The sequence below is a fragment of the Fundulus heteroclitus genome, unplaced genomic scaffold (assembly GCF_011125445.2).
Source record: "Fundulus heteroclitus isolate FHET01 unplaced genomic scaffold, MU-UCD_Fhet_4.1 scaffold_42, whole genome shotgun sequence".
In the NCBI taxonomy this organism is placed as follows: domain Eukaryota; kingdom Metazoa; phylum Chordata; class Actinopteri; order Cyprinodontiformes; family Fundulidae; genus Fundulus; species Fundulus heteroclitus.
In genome coordinates, this window is record NW_023396835.1 from 442,006 (window position 1) to 467,662 (window position 25,657).

The following is a 25,657-nucleotide window of genomic DNA, read 5'->3' on the forward strand; positions in this document are numbered from 1 at the left end:
ATTAAGGAGCATGAAGCAGAGATCAGTAGAAATGAGAACTTTGAGTTTGAGTTTGAGGTTTATAAGCCTAATCTGTACAGATTTATATCTGAGAGACGAACAGTGAAAGAGCTGAAAGAAAAGTATGAAAAAGCCACAGGGCAGAAGATGGCTGTTGAGGGACTGATGAGAAAACTAGAGGATGAATACGATATCATAGAGGATGAGGTGAACAAGTTGATGGAGAAGTCGGCCAAGTGTCTGAACAGACTGAAGGAGATAGCGCTGAAGCCAAATCCTCTCTACTGTCCAGACTGCATTGAGATGCTGATTGTAGGAGAGAAACAGGAGGCCAATCCGGGCTGGTACCAACGAGTCAAGTCACTGATAAAAATTAAACAAAAAGCAGAGTACATGGCTAAAGTGGAGAAAGGAGAAAAACCTCTAATGTGAATCATCAATTGATGTTATGCCTTAAATCCTCACAAGGTTGTTTAAATTTGGATGCTGAAATGATATTACCACTCTGTTGATTTTCATAATTACTTTGGCAAGAAACACAATATATATATTACTTATATTTATTTCACCTGTACCTGTATTTTATCTCCCTACCTCGGTGTATTAAAACTACCCAGTGAGCAGTTCCACATTAACGATACGAGTCTGTTTAAACCAGTTAACCGACTCTCCTTCAGACTTTCTAAATTTCTTTGTGTAAAATGTGTGTGGCTGAATACTGTCATGCTTTTTGCCTAATAGTCTTGATTATCTTATCAATATTAACAAAATAAAAAAAGAGAAGTCTGATTTTATATCCATTAGCATTAATAATACAAATTGTTTTTAGTTCTGTTTTTGTGTTATTTGTGTCTTGGTGTGATCCATTTTACCACAGTACAGCAATATTTTTATGAAATGGTCGTCATAAATAAATGAATTAATAAATTAATTAAATGTACCTTTATTTAGAAACAAAACACGAGACCTCGTCTTTAATGGGTTTTATTTTTAATCCCAGATGTCAGGATCAGCTCAGGTTGTGCGTTTTGTGTCCAGTGAAGCAGACAGACAACCTAAACATCACAAACACGTGAACACAGCTTTACATCAGAGTATTTACAGTCCAACGACGTACAGGTTGGGTCCACAGAGGCGTTCAGGAGCGACCTGTGAAGAAACCTGACCCAGACATCAGAGCAACCCGGCCAAATCAGCAGGATCCTCTTCCTCCGCTGCTCTTCATCCACAGCAGAAGGAAATATTACAACAACAAGGACAAAGCTTTGTTTTCTAGGAGCGGCCATCTTTACTGTGAAACCAGTACAAGGCTTCAGAATATGGCTGCTCTGCATCTTTAAACCATTCCCTGATGAAGACCACACATGTAACAGGAGTCTATGAATTCTGTGTTTGACAAGAAAACGACGGTTCTGTCTGGTTTTCAGAGTTCTGTCAGAACCGAGATCTCAGAGCAGCTGTTGGTGAGAAAAGCTCATTTCTGGGTCAATTCTGGGCATTTTACAGCTTTTACAACATAATTCCTTCACCCATCTTTCCCAGAGGGATCAGAGACAACATTTGTCTGTTTAATCAGCAAAATTACAAAAAACAACCAATAATCAAACATAAAACTCAACGGTTGGGTTTTTGGGGAAACTTGCCTGTAACAGGATCCAGAATCAGCTCTCATCTTTTTCTTGTTATTAAAGAAGCAAAACTATAAACTTAACAGCAACAGAATCAATCAAGATTTAAACTTTTACCACTAATTGACAAAGCAGGACTCTGTGCCGCTGGTTTTATTCTGAAGGAAATATGCTGAGTCGGGTTTAAACCTTCAGCTCAAACATCTGCATCACACTGAGCTGGTCTACTCTTGTTGTGAAGGAAACGTCGGTAACGAGGCTTTAACTCAGGACACTTCCTCACATCAACTGCAGACTTTTCAGATAGAATTAACCAATAAAACGAGCTTTAATAGCAGCTTTAAACGCTCTTTCTTAGAGGAATCATGTTAAATCTAAAGCTTCATGTTCTGGATGAAGCTGCTGCTGCCTGAGGAAAACCCAGATGTTGATTCTGTTTAATTCTCCTCAGGTGTCAGATTCTCATTATTATCTGAGGAACCCAGCAGCTGCAGACGGACATAAGGAATTAGTTTTTAAATCGGTTTTACTTTTGTTCTGGCCAGAATGTTGAGCAACAAACACTGCAAAAAGGGAACTTAAGGTAAGTAAAATCTTCTTCAAATTAGTGTCTTTTTCCTTCATTCGAGCGGCTAAATAAGACTATTTGCCAATGGAATGTCTTTTTACCCCTAAAATAACATTTTTAGCTATCCTGCACTTAAAATAAGATTGTTATTATTTTAAGTGCAAAAATCTTATTCCATGGGCAAATAGTCTTATTTAGCCGCTCGAATCAAGGAAAAAATACACTAATTTCAAGAAGATTTTACTTACTTTCAGTTCCCTTTTTGGAACGAAGGTCCAATATAAACAAAAACTTCTCTCCAGAACCCTCTGGGGGAAAATAAACGCTTATTTTTACAGAACATGGAGCTGAAACCTTAAAGCATGAAAACAGGTTGACATGAACTCTGCCGGTTCAGAACCCTTCCTTCCAATACTGACCCGACTCGTTACAGTCCACCTTCATCCGCAGCTTTTAGACAGAAAACAAGGTTCTGTAACACTGATCCACTTTAACTGAACTAAACTTAAAAAAATAAAGATATATATAAAAAACTAAAGTAACTAACTCAAAAGATGAAGAGAACATTTAAAGTAACAGATTCTCATCAAAAGATGAGCCAGTAGAACCTCCCTGGCTTCGGTGCTGAGGTCTGATCTCCACCTGCAGGAAGGAACGGCACCAGAAGTCCAAGACGAGTCCAAACGTTCCTCTCCTCCTCTTCCTCACCTGAACTCGTCTGCAGAGGAAGGTCTGAAGAGAACCCAGAAGCTCCAGCAGCAGTAGAGACGTCTGCAGCGTCCTTCAGGGCTCGCTCTGCTTTCTACCTAAACCATGAGACAACTAAACTAAAACAGGACGACTGAACGGCAGACGGAGGCGGCAGAAGGAACGGGACCGCGGCCGCCGCCATTATCCCACGTTCAGCTGGATTTTATGCTCGAACAGAGCGATGAGCAGCATGATGCAGAAGCCCAGCAGGATGCCGGCGTTCTGCAGCAGGAAGAAGCCGCAGTGGCTGAAGCCGTGGTCCCCGGCGTCGTTGTGCAGCATCTCTGGTACCTGAGGCAGAGAAACACGCAGCGGCTCACAAAGCAGACAGGATTCACTCAGCCCAGAGGAAATAACAGGTTAGGAACTCATGGTCAGAGTTAGGTGGAGATAAAAGGCCTTCAGAGGACCAGAAGATCCTTCAGAGGACCAGAAGATCCTTCAGAGGACATGAAGGTCCTTCAGAGGACCAGAAGATCCTTCAGAGGACCAGAAGATCCTTCAGAGGACATGAAGGTCCTTCAGAGGACCAGAAGAATCCTTCAGAGGACCAGAAGAATCCTTCAGAGGACCAGAAGAATCCTTCAGAGGACCAGAAGAATCCTTCAGAGGACCAGAAGAATCCTTCAGAGGACCAGAAGATCCTTCAGAGGACCAGAAGATCCTTCAGAGGACCAGAAGATCCTTCAGAGGACATGAAGGTCCTTCAGAGGACCAGAGGATCCTTCAGAAGGTCCTTCAGGCTGGAGCTGCAGGCCTATAGACATTTCTCTGTTTTAACCACAAGCAACAGAAATGTCCTGTAGATAAAGATGTTTGATAACCAGGACCATTTAAAACAAGAAATGTAACAGTTTTTATTAATCAGAATATTATTCAAGAGAATAACTTATCTGAGTCCTTGTTGAACATAAAGTGCAGCCAACAAACAAATCTATGTGTTAAACAGTCTGACCACTACTTAATACCGTGCTGAGATTTCTAAACGTTTCTGGTAAAAAGTATGTTTATATAAACTCTAAAACAATAAAATTAGATTATCTTACTGCTGAAACTCTCTTCTATGTGGAGCAAACTCACTTTAAACATATTAATGACACCTGAAGGACGTCTGATCCATTAATCGTTACGTAGCCAAACACTGCAGACCTCTGTTATTTGGAAATAGCGTTTTTAAAATTTTGATTATATTGCATATGTGATTATGCAATATAATCACATATGCAATAAAATAAAAGCCTAGTCCAAGTCCAGACCTCCATCTCACCTCCCTCAGCGGGTCTCCAGCTGCTGTGGTGGAGCAGCGGTGCAGCTGAAGGTTGCAGGACTGGAGACGGAGGCCCCTGATTGGACGCAGTCTGGGTCTCATTTATGCCACTAGTGTGGCAGATCATGTTTCTAACAGGTTCTAAAGGTAAAGGCTGTGGGTGAAATAAGGCTACAGGCAACAGAAAACATGATAACATTCATAAATATTACGATGATCAGATCATTTATCTGTTTTTCTCTTTCTCTCTCATCTGTGCCTCCATCAGTTTGTGACCTGCAGCATTCTGGGTAAAACCAATGATGTCCCAACGGTCTGAATGTTAAATTATCATAAAAAAGGCAGGTTTATAACACCCCAGCCAGTGATAACCGCTCTCTAAACGGTGAATACTGGACACACTGAAGTAGTGCAGCCTCAGCTCAGCAGCTTGTAGCAGCACCTCCTGGGTTTGTTTTTTATCTGGATCATCGCCGCTCTGACCTTTGACCTCTGCTGAGACGTTCGGTCCTGGGGGGCGAACCAATCTGTGTAAAATGTTTCCACTCCAGAATAACGACTACGTTCAGATGGAATCAGCTTGGAAACGAGCTTTTAAACCTGAATCGTCCTCTCAGGTCACTGTGGATGCCGTTCCATCCTGGTATCGGGTCAGCACACATCTGCACGCTCCAGAACATAAAAGCACTAAAACTCCTGTCTGCATAGAGGTGAGGCTCACGCTGTTCACCATCAGTTCACACTGCAAAAAGGGACTAAAAGTAAGTAAATGAGTATTTGTCCTTGATTTGAGCAGATAAATAAGATTAGCTGCCAGTGGAGTGAATATTTTGACCCCTAAAATCAGATAATTATATACTCCACTTCAAATAAGATGATAGAGACGAGTTTTTCCTATTTTAAGTGCAAAAATCTTATTCTATTGGCAGCTGGTTTAAACTTGCCTTTTAGTTCCCTTTTAGCAGAGCATCTGTTCACCTGGCTTCTACACCTGTGCATACAGGTGACTCTTTGTCATGAGCAGAATCTCTATTAATCATCTTAGAAGTAAAATACGAGCTCATAATACTCATGAGCTCAGAGTAAAAATCTATGTTTCAGCAGCAGAGAGAGATATTGGCCACTAGAGGGCAGCCTAAGATTGATTCATTAACCAGGCAGAGCTGCAGCTCAAACACTGAGCAGAAGCTGACCGAGCAGCTTCCTACAGCCCCCCCCCCCCCCCCCTCCTGTGGCGATGAAGAGATGGGGTCCGACTCACCATGTCCACCAGGGCCACATACATGAAGAGCCCGGCTGTGAGGGCGAAGATCCACATGCAGATGTTCTCTGCGTAGTGTCCAATCAGAATGCCCGTCACCATGCCGAGGTAGGCCATCATGGCCGACAGCACGTTGTAGAGGATGGCCTGACGCACGGTCATGCCCGCCTTCAGGAGCACCGCAAAGTCACCTGGAGGAGACCGAGCACAGGTCATCAGACAGAGGACGAAAACTTTGGCTCATTAAGACACTTTGAGGCTGTAAAGAAACACCTGGACAAGAATTTAACAAAAAAAATGTAGAAAACTATGGTTTCATCTCAAAAACAGAGACTTTCAGCTTTTAGCTCCTACTGATGAAGTCAATAACACTGAAGTTCAACCAACTTTTTACCAAAACTGTAAGATTTTAAAAAAGAATAAAAGAACGCACGCTCTCTTAACTGTTTGAAGGGGGCGGAGCTTGGTTCCTGGGTCTGCGTTGTGATTGGTTGGGAGGATGTAATGACTGAAATATTAAAACTGCTATTCTATTGAACTTTTTCTTGACCCTTTTTTTCTATTATCGCTATACGTCTATCGATCGATATACATTGTTATAGAATTATCGTCCAGCCCCGTGTCCGATTGCCGATATTTACCGATGTACATACACATTTATGTTTCTATGATTAAATTGTACCCAAAATTGAAAACTATTCTAACTGAATCTTTGAATGTGTATCATTCATTATCAACAACGTGAAAAACGGGCGCATTGCTCACATCGCATCTCTGTTTCATTTAAAAAAAACACAAACAAAAAAAAAAAAAAAACACACAATCCTGGCTGTGATGCATTATTGTCAATGTCACATGATCCAAAAACAAAACAAAACAAAAACGCGTGACCAACCCCCTAAAACAGGCACAAAAGGGCAACTAGATGGAAATAACCATCGGTTCTTAATATCGGCCCAGTTTACTTATCGGACCGATACCGATATTAAAGCCAATATATCGTGCATCCCTACTTATAGTGTTATGAATTTAGAAAAATGTAACAGATTTCCATTAAACACATTGAGCTGAGTGGTGGCGTTAGTTTTCTCTAATTAAAGACATTTTTTCACATAAAGCAGGCGGACTGCAGCTCTCACCCAGCTCATGAGGCAGCTCATGGCAGAAGACGGCCACAGACGTACTGAGTCCACTGGACAGACTCTCAGTGAAGGCAGCGCCTGCAGGAAGACACAAAGACTGACGTTGGACCGCGTCCTAAAAATCTCAGGCTTTCAGGAAGACGCCCTGAGGCCGATGGGCAGCAGCCGCTCACCGATGGCGAGGCCGTCGCTGAAGTTGTGCAGCCCATCGCCCATGATGACCATCCAGGCGAGCGTGGCCACGCCGGCCTGCTGGAAGTGCTGCTCCGAGTACGAGTGGGAGTGGCTGTGGGGGTGGTGGTTCTGGGAGTGGTGGTGGTGCAGGATGTGGTGGTAGTCGTGGTGGTGGTGGTGCATGCTGTCCGCCTGCCCCACCGTGTCGTGGAAGTGGGAGTGGCATTTGTTCTCGCAGTCCTCCGCCGAGTAGCCGGCGGCGGCGTCGCCCGACGGCAGGCCGTAGCCCTGCGGCGAGACGACGGACACCTGCGGCGTCAGCATCACCTGCTCCTCCTCCGCCACGCTGCTGGGGTGGTCGGCGAAGGTGCTGGCGCCGTTGGTCTCCACGTCTGCAGGCAGGAAACGCTCATTTAGGTTCAGTATTGATGATTTAATAATCAACTCGGACGCCGTTCTGCTCTTCGCCAACGCCTCTCACCTTCACTTGGCTTCAGCTCGCTCTCCTCCAGGGCGGGCAGCTTCTCTGGGTTTGATTTATCGTTCTGGTCCCATTTCTTCTGGATCTGTATGGACACCAAAGATTATCTTTGTGAAGGAAAACCCAGAGAGCCTCCTTGTTCTGAGACAGGTTCACCCTCTGGAGCACAGCGTCAGGAAAACAAGCAGCACGGTCTGTGAACGTCACTAAAAACACCACCTGAGGATGAGCTTTGATGAAAAAGACCAGAACAGGAGTGTCTCACCTTCTGCTTCTTGTCTTTGTACATTTTCCCCAACGTCAGGAAGTGCTCAATCAGGAACATGACGTAGACTCCTCCCAGAGCGGCCAGGCCTTTCCACATGCCGTCCAGGTCCTCCGTGTCTTCGTGGTGGTGATGGCTTCCCTGTGACTGGAGAAGAAAGAAAAGAAACTGTGACGAAGCTGCAGCCGCTCCAAGTCTGTCCTGTTTTAGCATCAATAGCATCTCCACTGATACCGGCACACGGAGATGAATTAGTGAAAATAAGACTCAGATGAACCAGCTGAAGGTGTCAGATTAGGGATGCGAACAAATAATCAACTGTCAATCAATTGTTGATAATTGGTAATTGTTGATTAATGGTTATTTAGATTAAAGTTTGTTCCGTTTGTTTAACTGTCATCGTCCACTTTGACCTTATTTTAGTGTTGTAGTATGGCCGCCATTCACAAGAGGGCGCTGCCTGTCAATCTAAAGCAGAGCCACACCGTCATGGCGCTACATGAAGCGATCTGAATGGAGTCTGTTGTGGGATTATTTATATGCATGTGTATTTTCCCTGTCATTTACTATATGCACGCGCAAAAGCAGCAACAACAAACGTGCGTTTGTAAAGCGTGTTAACGTCAAATAAACATGCAAGCATATCGAGTTCGTCTTTTTTTTTTTTTTTTTTTTTTTGAATGTTGGCGAGGCGGTAGCGTGAGTTTGCGGGAAACCCTGTACTGGTTGTCCCACATGTTACCATTCTGCACTAACATAAAACCAGGGTCCGTGCTCGTTCCCTCTGAGTTTCCGCTTGCTGGCTGCACCTTTCTTGTGTTTATGTAGCCTGTTAGCTTAGCGGTTAGCTTCAGTGTTAGCCGTTCATTGTAGCTCCGCTGCTCTCACTGTAGACTTTGAACATGGCTGAGAGTCGCAAGAAGTGAACCATCTTCATGTTTAGAAGAGGAAGGCCTCAGTAGAAAGAAATAAGACCAGAGAGGATTTGGGAGAATTTTTTAACCCAATTCCCCTGAGGAACAAAAGAGCAGGTAAAACGGTCTTTAGCATGCACAGTTATTCAAAAAGGGACTCTCATACTTCCTTTGAGAGAAATGACAAAGGTTTTACACATAGAAACATCTTTATTCTGATTATTCTGATTTATTCTATAATCTCCTAGGTTTTATATTTTGCTGCATATTAAGGTGGTAAATATATCAGTGAGTTTAAATCCTGAACTGTTTTAAAAAGGCCAAATCTCCAAATATTCCCCCTCGGTGTACGAACAAACCAACAGCATCGTCCTCAGGGACTCACGTGAGGTATGAGGTGCAGGAAGGCGTCGCCGCTCAGCGTCCCCACTGCCAGCGCCACCAGGAAGCTGAGGAGGAACTTGAAGAAAACTCTGTTCATGAGCGGGATGAGGAAGACGCCCAGCAGGGAGAGCATGCTGATGAAGGTGATGGAGAGGAAGCCGCCGACCCACGCTGCAGCAAACCAAACATTAGCTGTCAGCTGATTTTCTCCTTAAACATTCACCACAGGCAGGAGCGTTTTACGCAAAGCTTTAAATAAAATAATGTGCTTTGATAGGACTGATTGTGAGGCTGGTGTTCATTTTATTAGGCCAAGGCTGAAAGAGAAGGTTAGGATTTTAAAAATTGTGTTTAATTTTGTTGCTGTTGAGTTAAAATATGCAGAAAAGGACAAATTTAAGAGTCATTACAGAAATTGTTGGGTAAAACCTGAAGAAGTTTAACTGAAATGATTTAGTTCTTATCTCTTTTACGCGGATCAGTTTAAGACAGCTGTTAAATAAAGAAAAACGAATCTGTCCATCATTGGGCCGATCAGCTTACCTGTCGCGATGTGTTTGGCGGTTTCCCCGCCGCCGTGCTCGCTGTGGTTGTGGGCCGGCTGGTTGTGGTCTCCATGGTGGCTGTGAGAATGTTTATGATGTTTCTCCTCTGAAAATCACAAAGAAATACGTTTAATCAGCTGCTGTGATGTAAAAAGTTTAGACTGAACCTGACAGTGAGACGGAGCTGAACAGCTTTTCTACCTCAGCTGTTAAAATGTCTCCTCCGCCCCCTTCAGAGAGATCAGAGCACACACGTTCTTTTTTTTAAAAACTTACAGTTTTGGTAAAAAGTTGGTTAAATAACGGTTGAGTTTGAATTCAGTGTTTGTGTCTGTATCTAAAAAGCACCTGCTTTCCTGGAAAATGACCAATAAAGGCCCTACTGACAAAAACAAAGCTGCCTGTGAAGTGTAAACTGCAGCGAAGGCCTTTTGTTATCAGTGAGGGGTCAGAATGTCGCCTAGATCCAGTTTTTTCCCCTAAGAGACGTAAATCCCACATGAAGTGATGGAGCAACAGCTGCGGCGCCACTGGGGCCTCAGAGCCATGCTTCCTGAGACACACAGCGTCCCAGCAGCTGTTATTGTTGTTATGAACATGATGTTCTAAAGATGATCTAAAGAAGTTTTAAAAAGATGCAGCATCACTAATGTGTGGAGGCAGGAAAGCCGACAGGAGCTCCTTCAGCTCCATGCCTCCACCTCACCCCCGTTAATTACTCGGACCCGTCACACTGCTGTGCTTTTATTGTGAAAGGACTCGCTGGAAATGACGCGTCGATTTCTGACCCCCTTCTTCTCTAAGCCCCAGTGGGTGGAGGCAGATGAGCGTTCACACTGAGCCTGGTTCTGGTTCTGCTGGAGGTTATCCTCCCTGTTAAAGGGGAGTTTTCCTCTCCACTGTCGCTTCATGCATGCTCAGTATGAGGGATTGCTGCAAAGCCATCAACAATGCAGACGACTGTCCACTGTGGCTCTACGCTCTTTCAGGAGGAGTGAATGCTGCTTGGAGAGACTTGATGCAACCTGCTGGGTTTCCTTAGAGAGGAAACTTTCTCACCAACCTGGAGGATCTGATGGAAGCTGACTTTAGAAAGAACCTTGAGATGACAGGTGTTGTTAATTGGCGCTACAAATAAAACCGAATTGACTTTAATTGAAATTGAAAGACAGTTTTTCCTTACTCTTCCACTCTTCAAGGGGATTGCATATAAGAAATCTCCCAAATCCACTCTGGTCTAATTTCTTTCCACTGAGGCCTTCCTCTTCTTGTCTTAAACTTGTCTGAGGTTTGCAGGGTCAGGGCAGGAACAAACCTCTGACCAATCACTGCCATTCAGATCAAACGGCAGTGATTGGTCAGAGTTTTACAGGCCTGCATCTTTCACAGGGATCACATTTTTTTTAACCTCCTTATTCTGAATACATAATGTATTAACTACCTTCAGGATAGAAGGATGATTTCACCCAGTGTAACAAAAATGTTTCTAAAAAGGATTACCAACTATAGCTATAGAGGTTCATCAACACAAGCCTGTTGAGTCAGACTTGTTCCTGTTCTCAATGCAGAGAAGCAGGAAGTGCTTCAAGATGAGGAGTTTTCTGATCAGAACCGGTTATTCCAGAGTGACGAACCTTACAAGTCCACAGACACGAAGCATTCACAGTGCAGGAGAGGAACTTCCTGATGCTCCTACCTCTGTCCTCGTGCCGGGGGCCGTCTCCGTGCAGGAGGCACGCCCCGCTGTCGATCTGGTTCAGGAGGGCGGGGCAGAGGTACGAGAAGTCCCTGAGGGCCACGCCCCCTTCCTGTGACATCCCGTGTGAGGAGAGGAGACCGGAGGCGTTCAGACACTGTGGGACAAAGCAGGAAATCTCATCAGCGTTCTGCTGAACTTAAAAACATCACCGCTGCAAAGATCAACACATTTCATCCAGTTTTAATAAACCAGATAAACTCTGGATGCTTCTGGCCCTTTAAGTCTGCAGAAGCTGTAGAACCTAAAGTTACAAACTGCTTCAGCTTCTTTGATTAATTTAGTCAACAGGAGATGACGTCAGCACCAATAAACCCAACAGTAATAGGCAGCTCAGGTACAGAAAATACATTATAATTATATAATTAGTAAAAACTAAGACCTGAGAACATTTGCAGCCAGCAGGCTGACCTCTGATGAACAGCCTGGTTCATATCAGAGGAAGATTAGAGACAGGGCTTTGGTTCAGAAAACCTGATTTATCTCCTGCTGCCACCGGCTCTGCTAGCCAAGATTTACCTCTGCACTGCAAAAAGGGAACTAAAAATTAAAAACGTTCTTCAAATGAGTATATTTTCCTTTATTTGAGCAGCTAAACTGTCATGAGTTAGAAGGGAGATGAATCCGGAATTCAACCAACACACTAGAAATGCTCTTTACGGAGATTTATTTGAGGGAATAAAACGGGCAAACAGACAGGATCTAAAAAAGGGGTAAGGCAGACATCCAGACGATACTTGACAAACAGAAACTGGGCAGAAAAATACAAAACGTGTTACAAAAAATGAATCAAGACGCTGGGAGCTCTTACCAGGAAACAGGGGATGCACGCATGGTATGATTGACGACAACCCGACAACTAACTAAGGAGGGAGTGAGGCTTAAATAGACGGATAAACAGGTGAGCGGAATTGAAAGTAATTAATCGAAGGCGGGAGCAATACAGAACTGACAGGACACTAGATCACAGAACTAAAATCAGAACTAATACAGGGACCAGAATAACTGATGAAGTAAAAAGGCTAAACTGGAATTCAAAACAGAAATAAACCCAGAGGCAGAAATAAGCTACTTAACCAAAACAAAAAACATAGACCGGATAAACTAAAACAGTACAAAAGCTGAAGAAGCCAAAACCTGATAGCTGATCAAATAAATAAACGTGAACCAAAACCCAAATCATGACATAAACAAGACCATTTGCCAATGAAATGAGTATTTCTACCCCTAAGAATAAGATAATTGGATATAATGCACTTGAAATAAGATGATGGGGATGAACTGTTATTATTTTAAGTGCAGAAATCTTATTCCATTGGCAAATAGTGTTAATTAACCGCTCAAATCAAGGAAAAATACATGGATTTCAAGAAAATTTCACTTCCTTTTAGTTCCCCTTTTGCAGCGTGTGGACAACGCCGCTCACGTTTCTCTGCATTTTATTCCTTTAGGGAAAAAAAGACTAAAGTAAAATGAATTTGGTCAGACAGCCGGTTGTCTCCAGTCAACCTGAAAGTCCGGTTAACCTGCAGCAGCAGCCACTGACCTCTTCGCCCTCCAGGCTGCGGTTCTGCAGGTGGTCCTGGTCCAGGTGGTCCTGGTCCAGGTGGTCCTGGTCGTGGTCTGCCATCATCTGGGCCGGCCCGTCTGTAACCGCCGTCTCCTCGGTGTTCGCTGCGCCTCCTCCTCCAAAGGGACTCGCTCCCTCCAGGCTTCTCTTCTGGGCTTTCACCAACAACCCGGCTCCGTCTCCCAGGCTGGTTCTGGCCTCCAGACCCGCCGACACAGTGGGCTTAATTTGGTCCTGGGTTCTGTTCTGCTCTGTGGTCCGGTTCCTGTGGTTATGTTTATGGGCATGGTGATGATGATGATGATGATGGTGATGATGGTGGCCGTGCTGGTGGTGGTGATCATGGTGGTGGCCCGCTTGCTCCCGGTGCTTCACCATAACGTTCCTGATCCGATCGAGGCCGACGCTCCTCAACAGACGCCTCAGACCGTCCAGAGAGATGGAGCCGTTCTCCCCGTACCTGTTTGGGTCGATGAAACTCCAGTTAAAGCTCAGAGGAAAGGTCCAGAACCTGTGAGTGAAGTTCTGGCATCAGAGCTGCAGGTTTCAGCAGCTCTGATTAATTCTGACGTTCCCGGTGATTTAACGACGAAGACGACTGACGACTGACGGGCTCTAAAGCAGCGGTGCCAAACTAATTTCTATATGGGGCCACTTTGGCGTCATGAAGTCATTAAAAGGGCCGGTAGCACGTGTAGAGACGATACTTTTCATTTCATAATTACATTCCAGTTCACATAGAAGTATAAAAAAATGCACAGTAACATAAAAGTAGCAACCTTAGGACTAGTTTATACAGTTTATCTGCAAAAAAAGTTGATATTGGGGTGAGTTACACTTACAGGAGGCACAGTTTTAGCCACTTTATACACTTTAAAAGGATATATGCCTCTATTTTATGACATGATGCCTTTTTTTTGGCTCTTGAGGGCCGGATTATTTACCTTGACGGGCCAGATTCGGCCCGCGGGCCTTGAGTTTGACACCTGTGCTCTAAAGGTTTATAGCCACATAATATGTAGTTTTCTGCTGCAACTCCCTTTGGATCCAACAAACCCAGTTTTAATGCATTAAAGTTGTCGTTCTGAAAATTACCCAGGATCCCTTTTAAAATGCATAACACATAATGGTTTTTGACAACTACAATGTTTTAATTTTTAAACTTTGTAACATTAACAACAACAGAAAGGGATTTTAGCCCGACTCGTACCTGCCGTCAACTTTTAACTAGCTATGAGCCTCATATGGCAAAAACAATATCAAGCCATTAATATTAAAAAAACTTCAGTTACATTAAGTTTTATACCTTATGTGTATTATCCATCGTGCTACTTCTGCAGGTACTGACCAAACAGCAGGGGGTGCTATTGTCACATTTAAGCATTACGGCGGTACGTGTGACATGGAGTCAAACTACAGAGGAGCAACTCTTAGAATTACCAAGGCAACGCGTTTCGTTCTAGTGAGACTCATATTTAACTGTGAGCATCGACACTTCCGTCTTTTTCTTCTTCTACGGTTATATAGACGAGTCGATCGAGAAGCTCTGCTCTACAGTTTAACGCCGGTTATTGCAACCATAAGCTGCAGAAAATGTAATAATATAATAATAGTAATATCATCTTTATTGTCATTGAAACATACATTACAAAGAAATTTGTTCTCGGCTTTTATCCCATCACCCTTGGGGAGCAGTGGGCTGCCATGTGCGGCGCCCAGGGAGCGTTCAGGGGTTGAGGGTCTTGCTCAGGGACCCAGAGTGCCGGGACCGGGGATCGAACCGGGTACTTGCATCCTTCTCTGAGTGCAAGCACGCTGCTCTAACCACCCGGCCACGACCCCCACGGGTAAAGTTGCACCCTCTGCAATCCATCCAGTACGGCGGTGACGCAGATGGCGCTCCAGCACGTAATGAAGCGTCTATAATGTCTATAGCACTGAGCTATATAATATACTGGAGTGCTGATTTTGCCGGAAAAACTGAAGTCACTGGCCGCCATCTTGCTACTCCCTACTCTCACAGAATTCCACAGGATTTGGTTGTAACAACAAGCAGTTTTCTGGCTGAGTGAAAACGTTTCACAGGTAATTCTACAGTTAGTGGATGTACTAACACTATCAACTACTAGGAAATTAGGTGCTGAAATATTTTACATGCTATTCATATTAAATATATATATATATATATATATATATATATATATATATATATATATATATATATATATATATATATATATATATATATATATATATATATATATAATTATATATGTTTTTGTATATTGTTATTTATATATTTATAAATGTTAAACATATATATTTAAATGAATAAAATGCAAAATATTTCAGCACATGACTTTCTCAGTACTTGATATTTTTAGAACATAACATAAAACTATATGGCATTTGACATTTTAAAAGTCTTAAGCCCCCCCTGATCATGAGAAAATCCTTGTTATTCGATGCTGTAGCGCACATATTCCCTAGTTACTGGGGGGAAATAGGGAGTACCAATATGGCGGCTGGTGGCTTCAGAGCAACTGGTTCAAACAGACGGTGATTAGCACTCCAGTGTATTATATAGCTCAGTGGTCTATAGTGGCTAGGGCTGTGCGTAAAAAAAATGTATATGAAGCTTAATGTTGATGTTTTTAGAATTTATTTAATTTTGATTTTCTGGTTTTCAATATCGATATACCTCCCAACCCCTAGGGGGCGTTATCACAGCACGCCATTACTGTTCAGAGCCAGGAAGAACAAGCGAGGCGACTTTATGACGGCAGACAGGATTTTAGAAGCGCCTTCGTCCCTAAAATCAGACGATTGAGCACATTTTTGGTTTCTGTGTTAAATGCGTTGAACCAAATCCACTTTATTTTCCTGTTAATATATCAGTGTTCAATAAATTGAACATAAATATCATATTTGGCTGGTTTTGTTGATTGAATGACTTTGAGCATTAATTTTAATCCAATAAATATCGATATTGGATTAAAATCAAAGCAAACTGAGCTACTTATTGAGACTCGTATCGATCGGCTTCCTCCCAGATGACACCCAGGCCTGACAGTGATGAGGCTCCACCCCAGCAGCCAACCACAGCGCTGCGTTCAGCGAGCTCACCTGTGGAACAGCGCCTCCAGGTGTTGCCTCTTGCTCTGCTCGGCCTGCTGAGGGTCGACCACGGCTGTCAGGAGCCAGGAGCCGCCGGGGGCCTCCGTGGTAGACGGGGTGCAATCTGAAGCTGCCCAAACGCAGCTGGCCGTGAGGAAAAGCGCCACAGCCAAGATGGCCGCTCTCATTCGCTCATTCATCGTGTCTGCTGAGACAAAAAAGAACAACATCACGTCTGAAATGTCAGGAACACCGTGGTGAGCGGCTGGACTCCTCGTTTCCTTCCCAGCAGCCATCTTTGAACACATTTCTGTTTTCTTTCAGGCATTTCTGTTTTATTTTACACCTGCTGCCTCTTCTGTGCAACCGGGATTCAAACCGCAGCTCATCTTTTGACCTTTAAAGACAGTTTTCAGAGACAGGAAGTGCAACCTGAGGCCAAAGGGTCTGTGCTGTGCTTTATGAGTTTATTAATTAGTACTGTGCTGCTTTTATTTAGATTCATATAACCAACATGATTAAATACTAAGCCACGTGTCCGGCTAATTAAAGGCACAGATTACTATAAAAACAACACTCACTCCATCAATACTATTAAAAGGTCCGGAAGGGATTTAAGACAAGAGGAAGCTGGACAGAATATTAGATCAGGAAGAAAAAACAAACTTTTATGTTTTGCTTGAAGGAGAGCCGAAACGAAGAAGAGCTTCTAATAAACATTCTAGAGAAAAGTAGCAGCGCTGCGCGTCTTTGGAGCTGAGATGCGTTTAAATTAGTGTTTTTCATAAGGGAGTCTGGTTCAGGGCGCAGGGAACCGGCGCCACGCGGACCACAGCCTTAGAGCCGGTAAGTCTGGTTGCTGCCGGTTAGTCAGAGTTATAATCAGCCGGAACCGGAGCGGTCGGTCAGGTAACCTGTCTCACCTACCGGAGATCAGCCGGACCGCCGCCGATGCTCAGAGGGATGATCCCGGTGGCTGCGGCCCGGAATCAGGCCGCATGCTGCCGCCCCGTCTGGAGCTCGGTCCGCTGCCCTAAACCGGGCCGTTAAACGGAGCCGAACCCCGCGTGGAGCCGCCCGAGCGCGCACGCGTGTCGGCGTTTCCCTTCGGACCCACCCGCGCTCCGGAGGTAAACAGAAACACGTTGGTTTTGTGCGCTCCGCACCAGCCCGGTGCCGTGTGCACAAAGGCGGCGCAACCCGGAAACGGCGGCGCCGCTGAACGCGGGCGCAGCCCCCGCGGCGCGGAGAGGACCGCGGCGGCCGCGGAGCTCCGCCGGTACAACACCGACCCGGTTAGACCCACTTACGGCGGGGGACAGGGTCCACTCTGGTCCTTGCGGGTTCGGCTCGGTTCGGTTCGGTGTCTGCGGTCCGCCGGCTTCACTCAGCGAAGGATGAGCCCTGCGGCGCCTTCACGGACTGTGGGAGATCTGAGCTTCCCCCTCTTCATACCGAGAAGGGCGGACGAGTCTGAGTAAACCGCCAATCTGCTCATCCCCATTCACAAACATTAGCGTCTTTTGTCTAAGAAATAAACCAACAACAGGAGAGATTATGTTTCATTGTTCCCTCAGCGGCTAAACCTGCTGCCTTCAACACTAATCCTACTATAATATGAATCCTGCTACTTTATTCTTTATTTGGAAAATCCATTTATCTATCTAAAAAAACAGATAAGAGCAAGAAGCCTCATTATTATATTAGTTTTTTTAAATCAGACTAATAATGTGACCATGTTATTCATAAAACAGATGGATTTCTTTATTCATATTTAGCATCTGTGTACAGCAGCTGAGACAATTTCTGCCGATATAAAAATTTTTCTATGTCCAAAATTAAAATTAAATAATTTTCAGACCCATCTGCACAAACGTAGCAAAGAAAACCCTGCAAACATCTTTATTTTATTTCAGCGTGAAAACACCCATTTATTTACACATTTAAGTATTTTAGTATAAAATCACATATTTATACATTAATGTGCCATATTTCTGTCTGTGAAAGCGGTAAAATAAAACAGAAATATGGCTAAGTGAATAGATAACAGCACCCAGCTCTCCTTTTAGTCTAAACCAGGGCTCTGCAGCCTGTGGCTCTTTACACCTTCAGCTTTGGCTCTTAAAAACTGAAACCAAAAATACGGGGGTCAATTCCAAATGTAAAGGTCATTTAAAATTGGTAGCTTTAGGATACATTTAGTTCTGTAATATATGCATAACATTTCTGGAAAGAAAGAAACTAACGGTGTATAGAATATTTTACTGTAGATAAATGAAGTATCTGTTTGTCAACAGGTTGCAAATGACTTGATTTTTCATAATTTCGACGCCATTTACTATAAAACTCAAATGTCCAAAAATGTTTTAAACCTAAACATAAAAATACTGTTGGTTAAATAATAAAAACTGTTGATCCTTAATTAAAGAAAATGTAAACAAATTTCCTATAGTATACTATAAAAACAAGAGATGTGTAAGTTTTGTGGCTCTAAACCAAGTTAGTTTATCTGAGCTGAGGGCAGAAATGGTTCTGCAGGTTGTAAAGGTTCTGATCCCTGAACTAAACGTTTAAACGTGGTTGAAAGGTGCAGAGAGCTGACATCTACGCATGTCTGAATGGTGAGAAATGTGCTTGATGTCTTAGTCTGTCTTCTGATGCCTTTGCTTCACCTGGATGGGATTTATGCCATGAAATGTAACATTTTCACATTATTCTCTTGTGCTGAATAAAGAAAATGATGGAGCACCTTAAATCTGTCATTTTCAGCCTCCAGGGAGACTAAAGTCCTGCTTTTTTCCAGCAGCTCTTCCATATCTTTGCTGCCGGGATAAACCAAGAGGAGAGCGATAATATCAGCAGTTTAATTTGACACTAGTGTTATCTGTGGACTGTTAGGTGATCAGTTTAAGCTTTTATGGATATGCTGGCTGACTTTATTGCCTAATAAGTGTTTGATTCCCTCTCCAGCGTTGGATCACAGCTCTTCTATCGTCTCTGCTGCCTGTTTATGAGCCAGAAGCTGTGGGTAAACCTTGCCGTTCTCTCCTGGAGCTTCACCGGTCGTGTCGTGCAGATTCTCCATGCAGGCTCTGATCGGCGCTCCCAGCTCGCTGCTTTTTAGCTGATGAGGCAGTTTTTGTCCAGAGAAACCGTCTGACACACGTCTCCATGCTGTGGGAGCCAGAGCAGGAGGATAATCTGGATTAAAGCCGCTGACTGAGAGAAACGGCCTGCTTCTCTCCTGCAGGGCCGAGCCGAGCCGCAGTTTCTGATCAGAACAACTTTCTGACACAATCCGGCAGATTATTTTTCATCCAGACGGCAGAAAAGCAGAGCTGCCCTGCAGACGTGTGAACGCCTCTCACTTTGACTGCTTCCTGTTGCTGTACATTATCAGTCTGCTGATTTCAAACTTTACTGTTGTTTTTTGTGGTGTTTTTTTAAGTAAAGTTAAATAATTTCATGAAAATTCTAGATTGTATTATCTAATTAGTCATATTCTTGTCTGAGGAATGTTCAAATCCTTTTTGAAAGTTTGTCTGTTTGGATTAGACACGTTCCCAATATACGCATTTTCTAAACTATTTAATCCAAACAAATAAAATAAGTGTTCATAACTTTATGATCCGCAGCAGGAGACAGTGATTAATTAAAATAAAGAACATATTCTGATGGAACCCTCTGGCCTCAGGGCTTCGTTACATCCTGGGCAGCAAAGGAGCGCCTGAACGCCTCTCAGGAGGACCTGAAGGAGGACAGGCTGGACCATGTGATGTGACCAGAGGGAGGAAGAGGAGAGGATTAGTGAGGAAGACTGAGCTGTCAGCTTCATGCAGCTTTATTCCTGAAGACTCTGGAACAAAGAGCTTCATGACGGAGGAAGATGTTTTTAATCTGAATGTGAGCAGAGCACACTGCAAAAAACGGAACTCAAAATAAGTTAATTGTTCTTTAAATTTGTGTATTTTTCCTTGATTTGAGCAGGTAAATAAGATGATCTGCCAATCGAATAAGATTTTTGTACTTAAAATAGGAACAATTCATCTCCATCATCTTATTTCAAGTGCAGTATATCTAATTATCTTATTTTAGGGGTCAAAATACTAATTCCATTGGCAGATAATCTTATTTACCTGCTCAAATGAAGGATAAAAACACACATTTGAGGAACATTTTACTTATTTTTAGATCTGTTATTGCAGTGCAGCGGAGACACCAGCTGTCTGCATGTTTCTACAGAACGGAGAACCAGAGTAAAAAACTTCCATATTTCTTCTGACTTTAACCTCTTTTTTCTTTTAATGGACAATTCAAAACAATATCTAATGCTCCTGTGAGCACTGGGTCATGAAAGTATTCCCACCCCTATTTCCCGTGCATCCATGCCTCATACCAATGTGTCCTTAAAGGGTCAGAGGAACATATTTATGTGGAAGGAACATGAGAAAATTAGAAAATACCTGCAAATGAAAACCCTAAGGGAGATATTTTTGTTTCCAGCTGCAGCTGCATGTCTTTGAATGGATGGAGAGCCTCTGAACTTTGACTAGGCCATTCCAACATGTAAATCTGCTCTGATCTGAATCATGGCATCATATCTCAGGCTGCTGCTGGTCCTGCTGGAGGGTTTTCCTCCAGGATTGTCCTGATTCAGCTCTGATCAGCTTCTCTGCCCGCCTGCCGATAAAAAGCGTCCCTGCAGCGCGACGCCGCCACGTCTCACTATGGCGAGTTCAGGATGACGGTGATTTCCTCCACGCAAAGGATTTTAAACCATCACAAGAGTAAAAAAATAAATAAATTCCCATCTGAGCAGAGCACCATCTGTGTGTCTCAGGAGAAAAGTTCAACAAAAATCAGCTTGTTGGATAAAATCCCCATAAAAACATGGAAGTGTGAGCTTAACAGAACGTTAGAGGTATAAAGTTGCTCTGCACTGTGATTCAGCTTCCATAGTGTTTCCTTAAACTTTATCCACATATCGGGTCTTTATTTTAGTTTGTCATGATTCTGTGTGGCACATTTTCATCTGTTTATCCATTCATGAGCATTTATGGCTGTTTGTGTGTTTTATTGCCTCTTCTCTGCTGTTTCTTCATATTTCTTGTTTTCATGCGATCGTCCCTCTGTCCAGGTTCCTGCTGCTGAGCTTTGGTTTTCCCGAGCACTGAACAGCAGCTTCTCTTGTTACGTGATCAAAATATTTCCTGGAAAAATATCCACAGAAGGACAAACTGTCCTGCGTGTTCGTTTTTTTTTAATGCTTTAAGGAATTAGACCTTGTAGCTGCAGCTCTGCGCCTCCTGTGGAAAATGGTCGGGTTTCACAGCCGCGGTGTTTTCCTCAGAGATAACGTGGCATCAGATGGTAGGAGTCTCACACACGGTGGAGATAACAGCTTTAGGAGCTGATCCCAGATGGATCCCAGCACCCAGGCCCGTAAACAAACCCACCCAGAACACAAACACAGCAGAGGGCCCTCCTCTCCCACTCCTCTCCCAGCTGCCCGCTCACAGCCTCCACCTCAGTGGAAGGGAGGAGAGGATAACCTGGAGTGAACCCTTCAGGGCGATTTCACCCACAACTTCAGTGCTTTGCTCAGAGGGAAGTCTCTCTGAACAGAAGTTGATGTGAAACAGCAGCAGGTTGGAGACGTAGCTGTGATCAGAGCATCGTGTCTGAGGTCAGGATCCACAGGCAGGAGGACTTTTTGCTGGTTTGCTAAAAACATTTAATTAATTTTTAACTTATTTGTGAAACCGTTACTAAAGTGTAACTATGATGCTCAACATTCTTCATTTTGGACACAAGGGGAAGGCTGTTCTTACCAAAATACTCATTTATTATTATTTTATTCTCATAAAAATAATTCTCTCCCACCAAAAGGGGGCTGAGGGTCTCTGGCACTGTAACCTTGGGGGTCCCGGGCCAGAAAACTGTCTCAGAGTTTATCTGTTTCTTTCTGTTTCTTTCTGTTTTCTTTATAGTGAAGTAAAATTTTGCAACTATCAAAGATATTTTAAAAATAAAGACTTTTAAAAATGTAAATAATGTAAAAAATGTAAAATAAAGAAAAGGCGTTCTGATTATGAAAGGATACAAATTTAAATAAACTGAATTCGATTGAAACTGAATTAAATTGTCTCCAGAAGTTGTCCCAGGTGATGTTAATCTGAGGGGAAATTATGACGATAGTTTAGAGGATTTCTATGAAGGCGAGAAAATGTTTTTACAAGCTGAATTCATCCGGGACAACAGAGAGAAGCAGCTTCTGCTAACAAACCTAACCGGGCCTGTTGAGCCCTGGAGATGCAGCGTAAACTAGCGCCCCCTACAGACGCAGGTGTCACTGAACACACCAGAATGAAATGGAAAATATTAAGCAGGCGTCACTCTTTAAAAAAAGAATAAATGTGAGTTTTGTCACCAGAGGACATGATAACTACAGTCAGGAACCGCAGCAGCACAGGCTGGAATAAAATGATCACAGACGTTCTCTGATTTTCTCTGCATGTTTTATTTCGATGACTTTAGTGGTTTTCACGCTGAGCGTGCAGGTTTTACGTTGTTCGGCTGAAATTACAGGGAATTTGTTCCCTGGCTGCATGGGTGAAGAGCTGAGAGGCTGTTTTAACGAGGAGGACGACCTGAAACTACCCAGCAGCCCTCAGAGATCTCAGGATCTCACGCTGAGGCAGAAGGCCACAACCTGAGGCAGAAAACGAAGAGACGCTCCCAGAGAAACACAGAAAAATGCTTTTTATCATCAGGCTCTTCCTCCTCTGGAAAGGTTTAAGATCCTTCTGTGAGCGGATTTTTAATTTCAACCTAAACACTCTGCAGACCCATTATTGTGTTGGATAAACACCTGAAACCACCTGTGGGAAACAGCTTGATCTGCTCTCACCCACAGCATCAACATCAGCCTGAGCTGCTGCTGCTCTGTGGGCGTGTCGATGTTCTGGGTAGGTCCACCCTGTCGTAGCGCTGGAAACCGAAGGATCTCCACACCCTGCAGCCATCGTTACGCCTGGAGCTTCAGGAGTTTACCTGCAGGGAGGACCAACATAGACCACAGAGGATGGGGGTCGTGTTCAGATGTTCTCAGGTCAATCTGAGCCACAGCAGCAGCAGGAAGTTGGCGTCCCTGGCAGCTTTTCTGCTCCATGGTGCCAGTAGAGCAGCAGGAAGCCTCATCATGACCGACTCAGAGGAACGGTCAGTCACACCAATCATCCTCAGTACGGAGACAAGCCCAGCTTTCCCATCTCACAGCCATTTGTCCAAACTTTTCTTTTATGTGGGCCAAACACCGGCAAGTTAAACGTAATCACAGGCCCCAAAATGTTTTATTTTAAAAACTAAAACAATTTACATGATTTTTCTTCTCGACAAAGAGCTAAAAATGCAACATTCTTGTTGAACAATGAAGTTGTTGGATGTGTAAATCATCTAAAATCTAAAACTTAAAAAGGGCTTGATTGCCTAATTACCAGAACGGCACCCAATTCTCAAATTATTTTTTGGGCTTCATTGAAAAAAGGTAAGAGAAAAAAATTATTTTCAGAAGTAAGAAAATGATTTGGGTCAATCTTTCTTCAGAAATGCTTTATGTAATTAGAAAAGTCTTAAAAAACAATTAAAAGCACTTTTTGGAGCAGCAAAGTAAAAGAAATTAAAGAGAGCACCAAGAAGCTGGGGACCAGAAGATACTTTGTGTTAACACTTTTGGCTGTAAGAAGATTTTGACTCATTGGTAATAATTTTGTTCTATTTTAAAATGAAAAGTTAAAACATTCTCTTTCCACATCACTGGAGAGCCCATTTCACTTTATTTTTTAAATGTATTCAGAGGCTAAAATCAGGGCCACAAATGTCCCTTGGCCCCACTTTTCACACCTCTGGTCTAACTCATTGACATTTCCTGTAATTTCAGCAGAAATCAGTCAAAGCTGCAGCAAATTATTGAGATTTTAGCAGAGCAAATCTGCCCTGTGCTTCTCTAAACGCCTGAAATAACCCGGCAGTGTGTGAAGAAATAAAGGAAAAATCACGTCATAAATGGTAGAAAATCACAACAGATTAATATTTATTCTATGTTTTCCTGCATGAATCTCTTAAACAACTTCCACTGATTAAAAACTACAATACAACCATTTTGATGATTTCAACCTTTTAAAAATAAAATAAAAAATATGTTATTTAGGACAAATATCCACAACATATAACAAATGTTTGGTATTTAGGGATTTATTTTTCATTTTTGAAGATGTGGAAAATTAGCCAAAACTATTTTAATATGTTTGATGTAAAAGTCACAATGAATTAGTGTCATTAAGGACCTTTTCCTAAGGAACTGCTCTAAAACACGTTCCTGTTTTCAGCGTTTTTGGGCTCATTTTAAATGGATCTGTCCTGATCAAAACTGTCTAACACTGACTAATCATCAGGATTTTGAATATTTAAATGCATAGTTTTATTAACTCTTTTACAATCTCACAGCTGTTGAGAAATATAATCCTGCATCATGAGAAAGTCTGTTACAAAAAGTCAAAAAACCTAATTCCAGTCTTTGTTAAAACAGACTTTTTCAGATAAATTAGCACAGCAGAAATGACAGCGTTGAGAGAAATATTTGTCCAAATGAACATAAATATCTATGATCCACAGCCTGAAGGGTTAAACCAGAAGAATATTTGGCAGATATATATTTTTTATATCATATTGACAGTGATCTTGCAGCCTCTGTTTTAATAAATCGGTTTAGATTCATGTTCTCTGATGGCCCTAAAATAAGCTGCCAGTGTGGACAGTTATACTCTATGTGTCCACAAGGTGGCGACACCTGACAGCATGTCAGGATAAAAGGAAACTTTAGTCTGTTTATCCTTCCTGTTAAAGATCACATCCAGCTTTTTGCGTTTGGTTGATCCAGTTATTCATTAATATGAAGATAAATCATCTGAGGAGCATCTTTGTAGCAAATAAAATGTAGTTATGAGAAAAAAGGCTGCAGGACAGCAGAGAGCGTCTGACTGGACCTCTCCACTGTAGTTGATTATTAGCAGCAATTTGTTGTCTGAAAAAAAAAAACATTAAAAAATGTGAGTCAGGTCTCTGCAAACCTTTGAGAATGTGTGTATTTTGAGGTTTAACACTAACCAGAAGTGTCAGAACTGTTTAACAACCTACAGAAAAATATTCTGTGTAAAAAAAAACAATATGAAGCTTTATGCTGTTTGTTTTCTTCAGCTAAGTGAATACGATGAACTCTGACAGCTCAGTTACATTTAGCAACATATTACTGATAAAGTAGGAAAGATCAGCTACATCCGTCTTCTTTCCGGCACATTTTTACACCAGGACTGTTTCTCTGTGTTGTGGTGATGATTGACGGCCAGCCCAGGATGATCTTGCAGCTTCATTCAGGCCCTTTTATACTTTTAAGGGTATTTTTCTTACAGTGGAGGAGATGTGCAGATGGTTTGATCATGCTGCGCTGACCTGTGGTCTTTTAAACGGTTTTAGGATGTTAAAGGTTCACCTGAGGCCCTGCATGGTACGGTGGTCACAAATCCATCCCTCCATCCATCCAGGAGTTAAACCAGGTTCCACTCTCTGGTTCTGATAAAACGGAGCCGTTTGGCCTGTCAGATGTTCATCACATCTGACAGCATCATCAACGCTGTTCTACGGCTCTTTAATCTGATGGATGTGATGAAATCTGCTGGACAGGAAACCATAAAGTTACGTCTCTTCCTGTCCGGACGTCCTTCGCCGCCTGCAGCTGAACAGGGCGGTGGTCTTCAGGCGAGGCCCTCCGTTACTCTGC

General features: G+C 43.0%; 1 protein-coding gene across 6 annotated transcripts; it reads right to left on the reverse strand.

Moving 5' to 3' along the window:
- Nucleotides 1-2,422: 2,422 nt before the first annotated feature.
- On the reverse strand, nucleotides 2,423-17,274 carry slc39a6 (solute carrier family 39 member 6). Of its 6 annotated transcripts, none has more exons than XM_036131324.1 (13): nucleotides 16,750-17,066; nucleotides 15,832-16,027; nucleotides 12,760-13,165; nucleotides 12,682-12,723; nucleotides 11,076-11,232; nucleotides 9,378-9,485; nucleotides 8,836-9,005; nucleotides 7,537-7,683; nucleotides 7,272-7,356; nucleotides 6,790-7,182; nucleotides 6,614-6,694; nucleotides 5,475-5,665; nucleotides 2,423-3,237 (listed from the first exon to the last, which is right to left on the reverse strand). In XM_036131324.1, exons 2-13 carry the CDS (start codon nucleotides 16,020-16,022, stop codon nucleotides 3,088-3,090), a joined length of 2,121 nt encoding a protein of 706 aa, XP_035987217.1. In that variant the 5' UTR covers nucleotides 16,023-16,027; nucleotides 16,750-17,066; the 3' UTR covers nucleotides 2,423-3,087. The 6 variants fall into 6 exon arrangements, with proteins under 6 accessions (XP_035987217.1, XP_035987216.1, XP_035987213.1 ...); XM_036131323.1 differs by having other exon boundaries at nucleotides 12,682-12,717; nucleotides 12,754-13,165; XM_036131320.1 differs by lacking the exon at nucleotides 16,750-17,066 and adding an exon at nucleotides 17,133-17,274 and having other exon boundaries at nucleotides 12,682-13,165.
- Nucleotides 17,275-25,657: the final 8,383 nt, after the last annotated feature.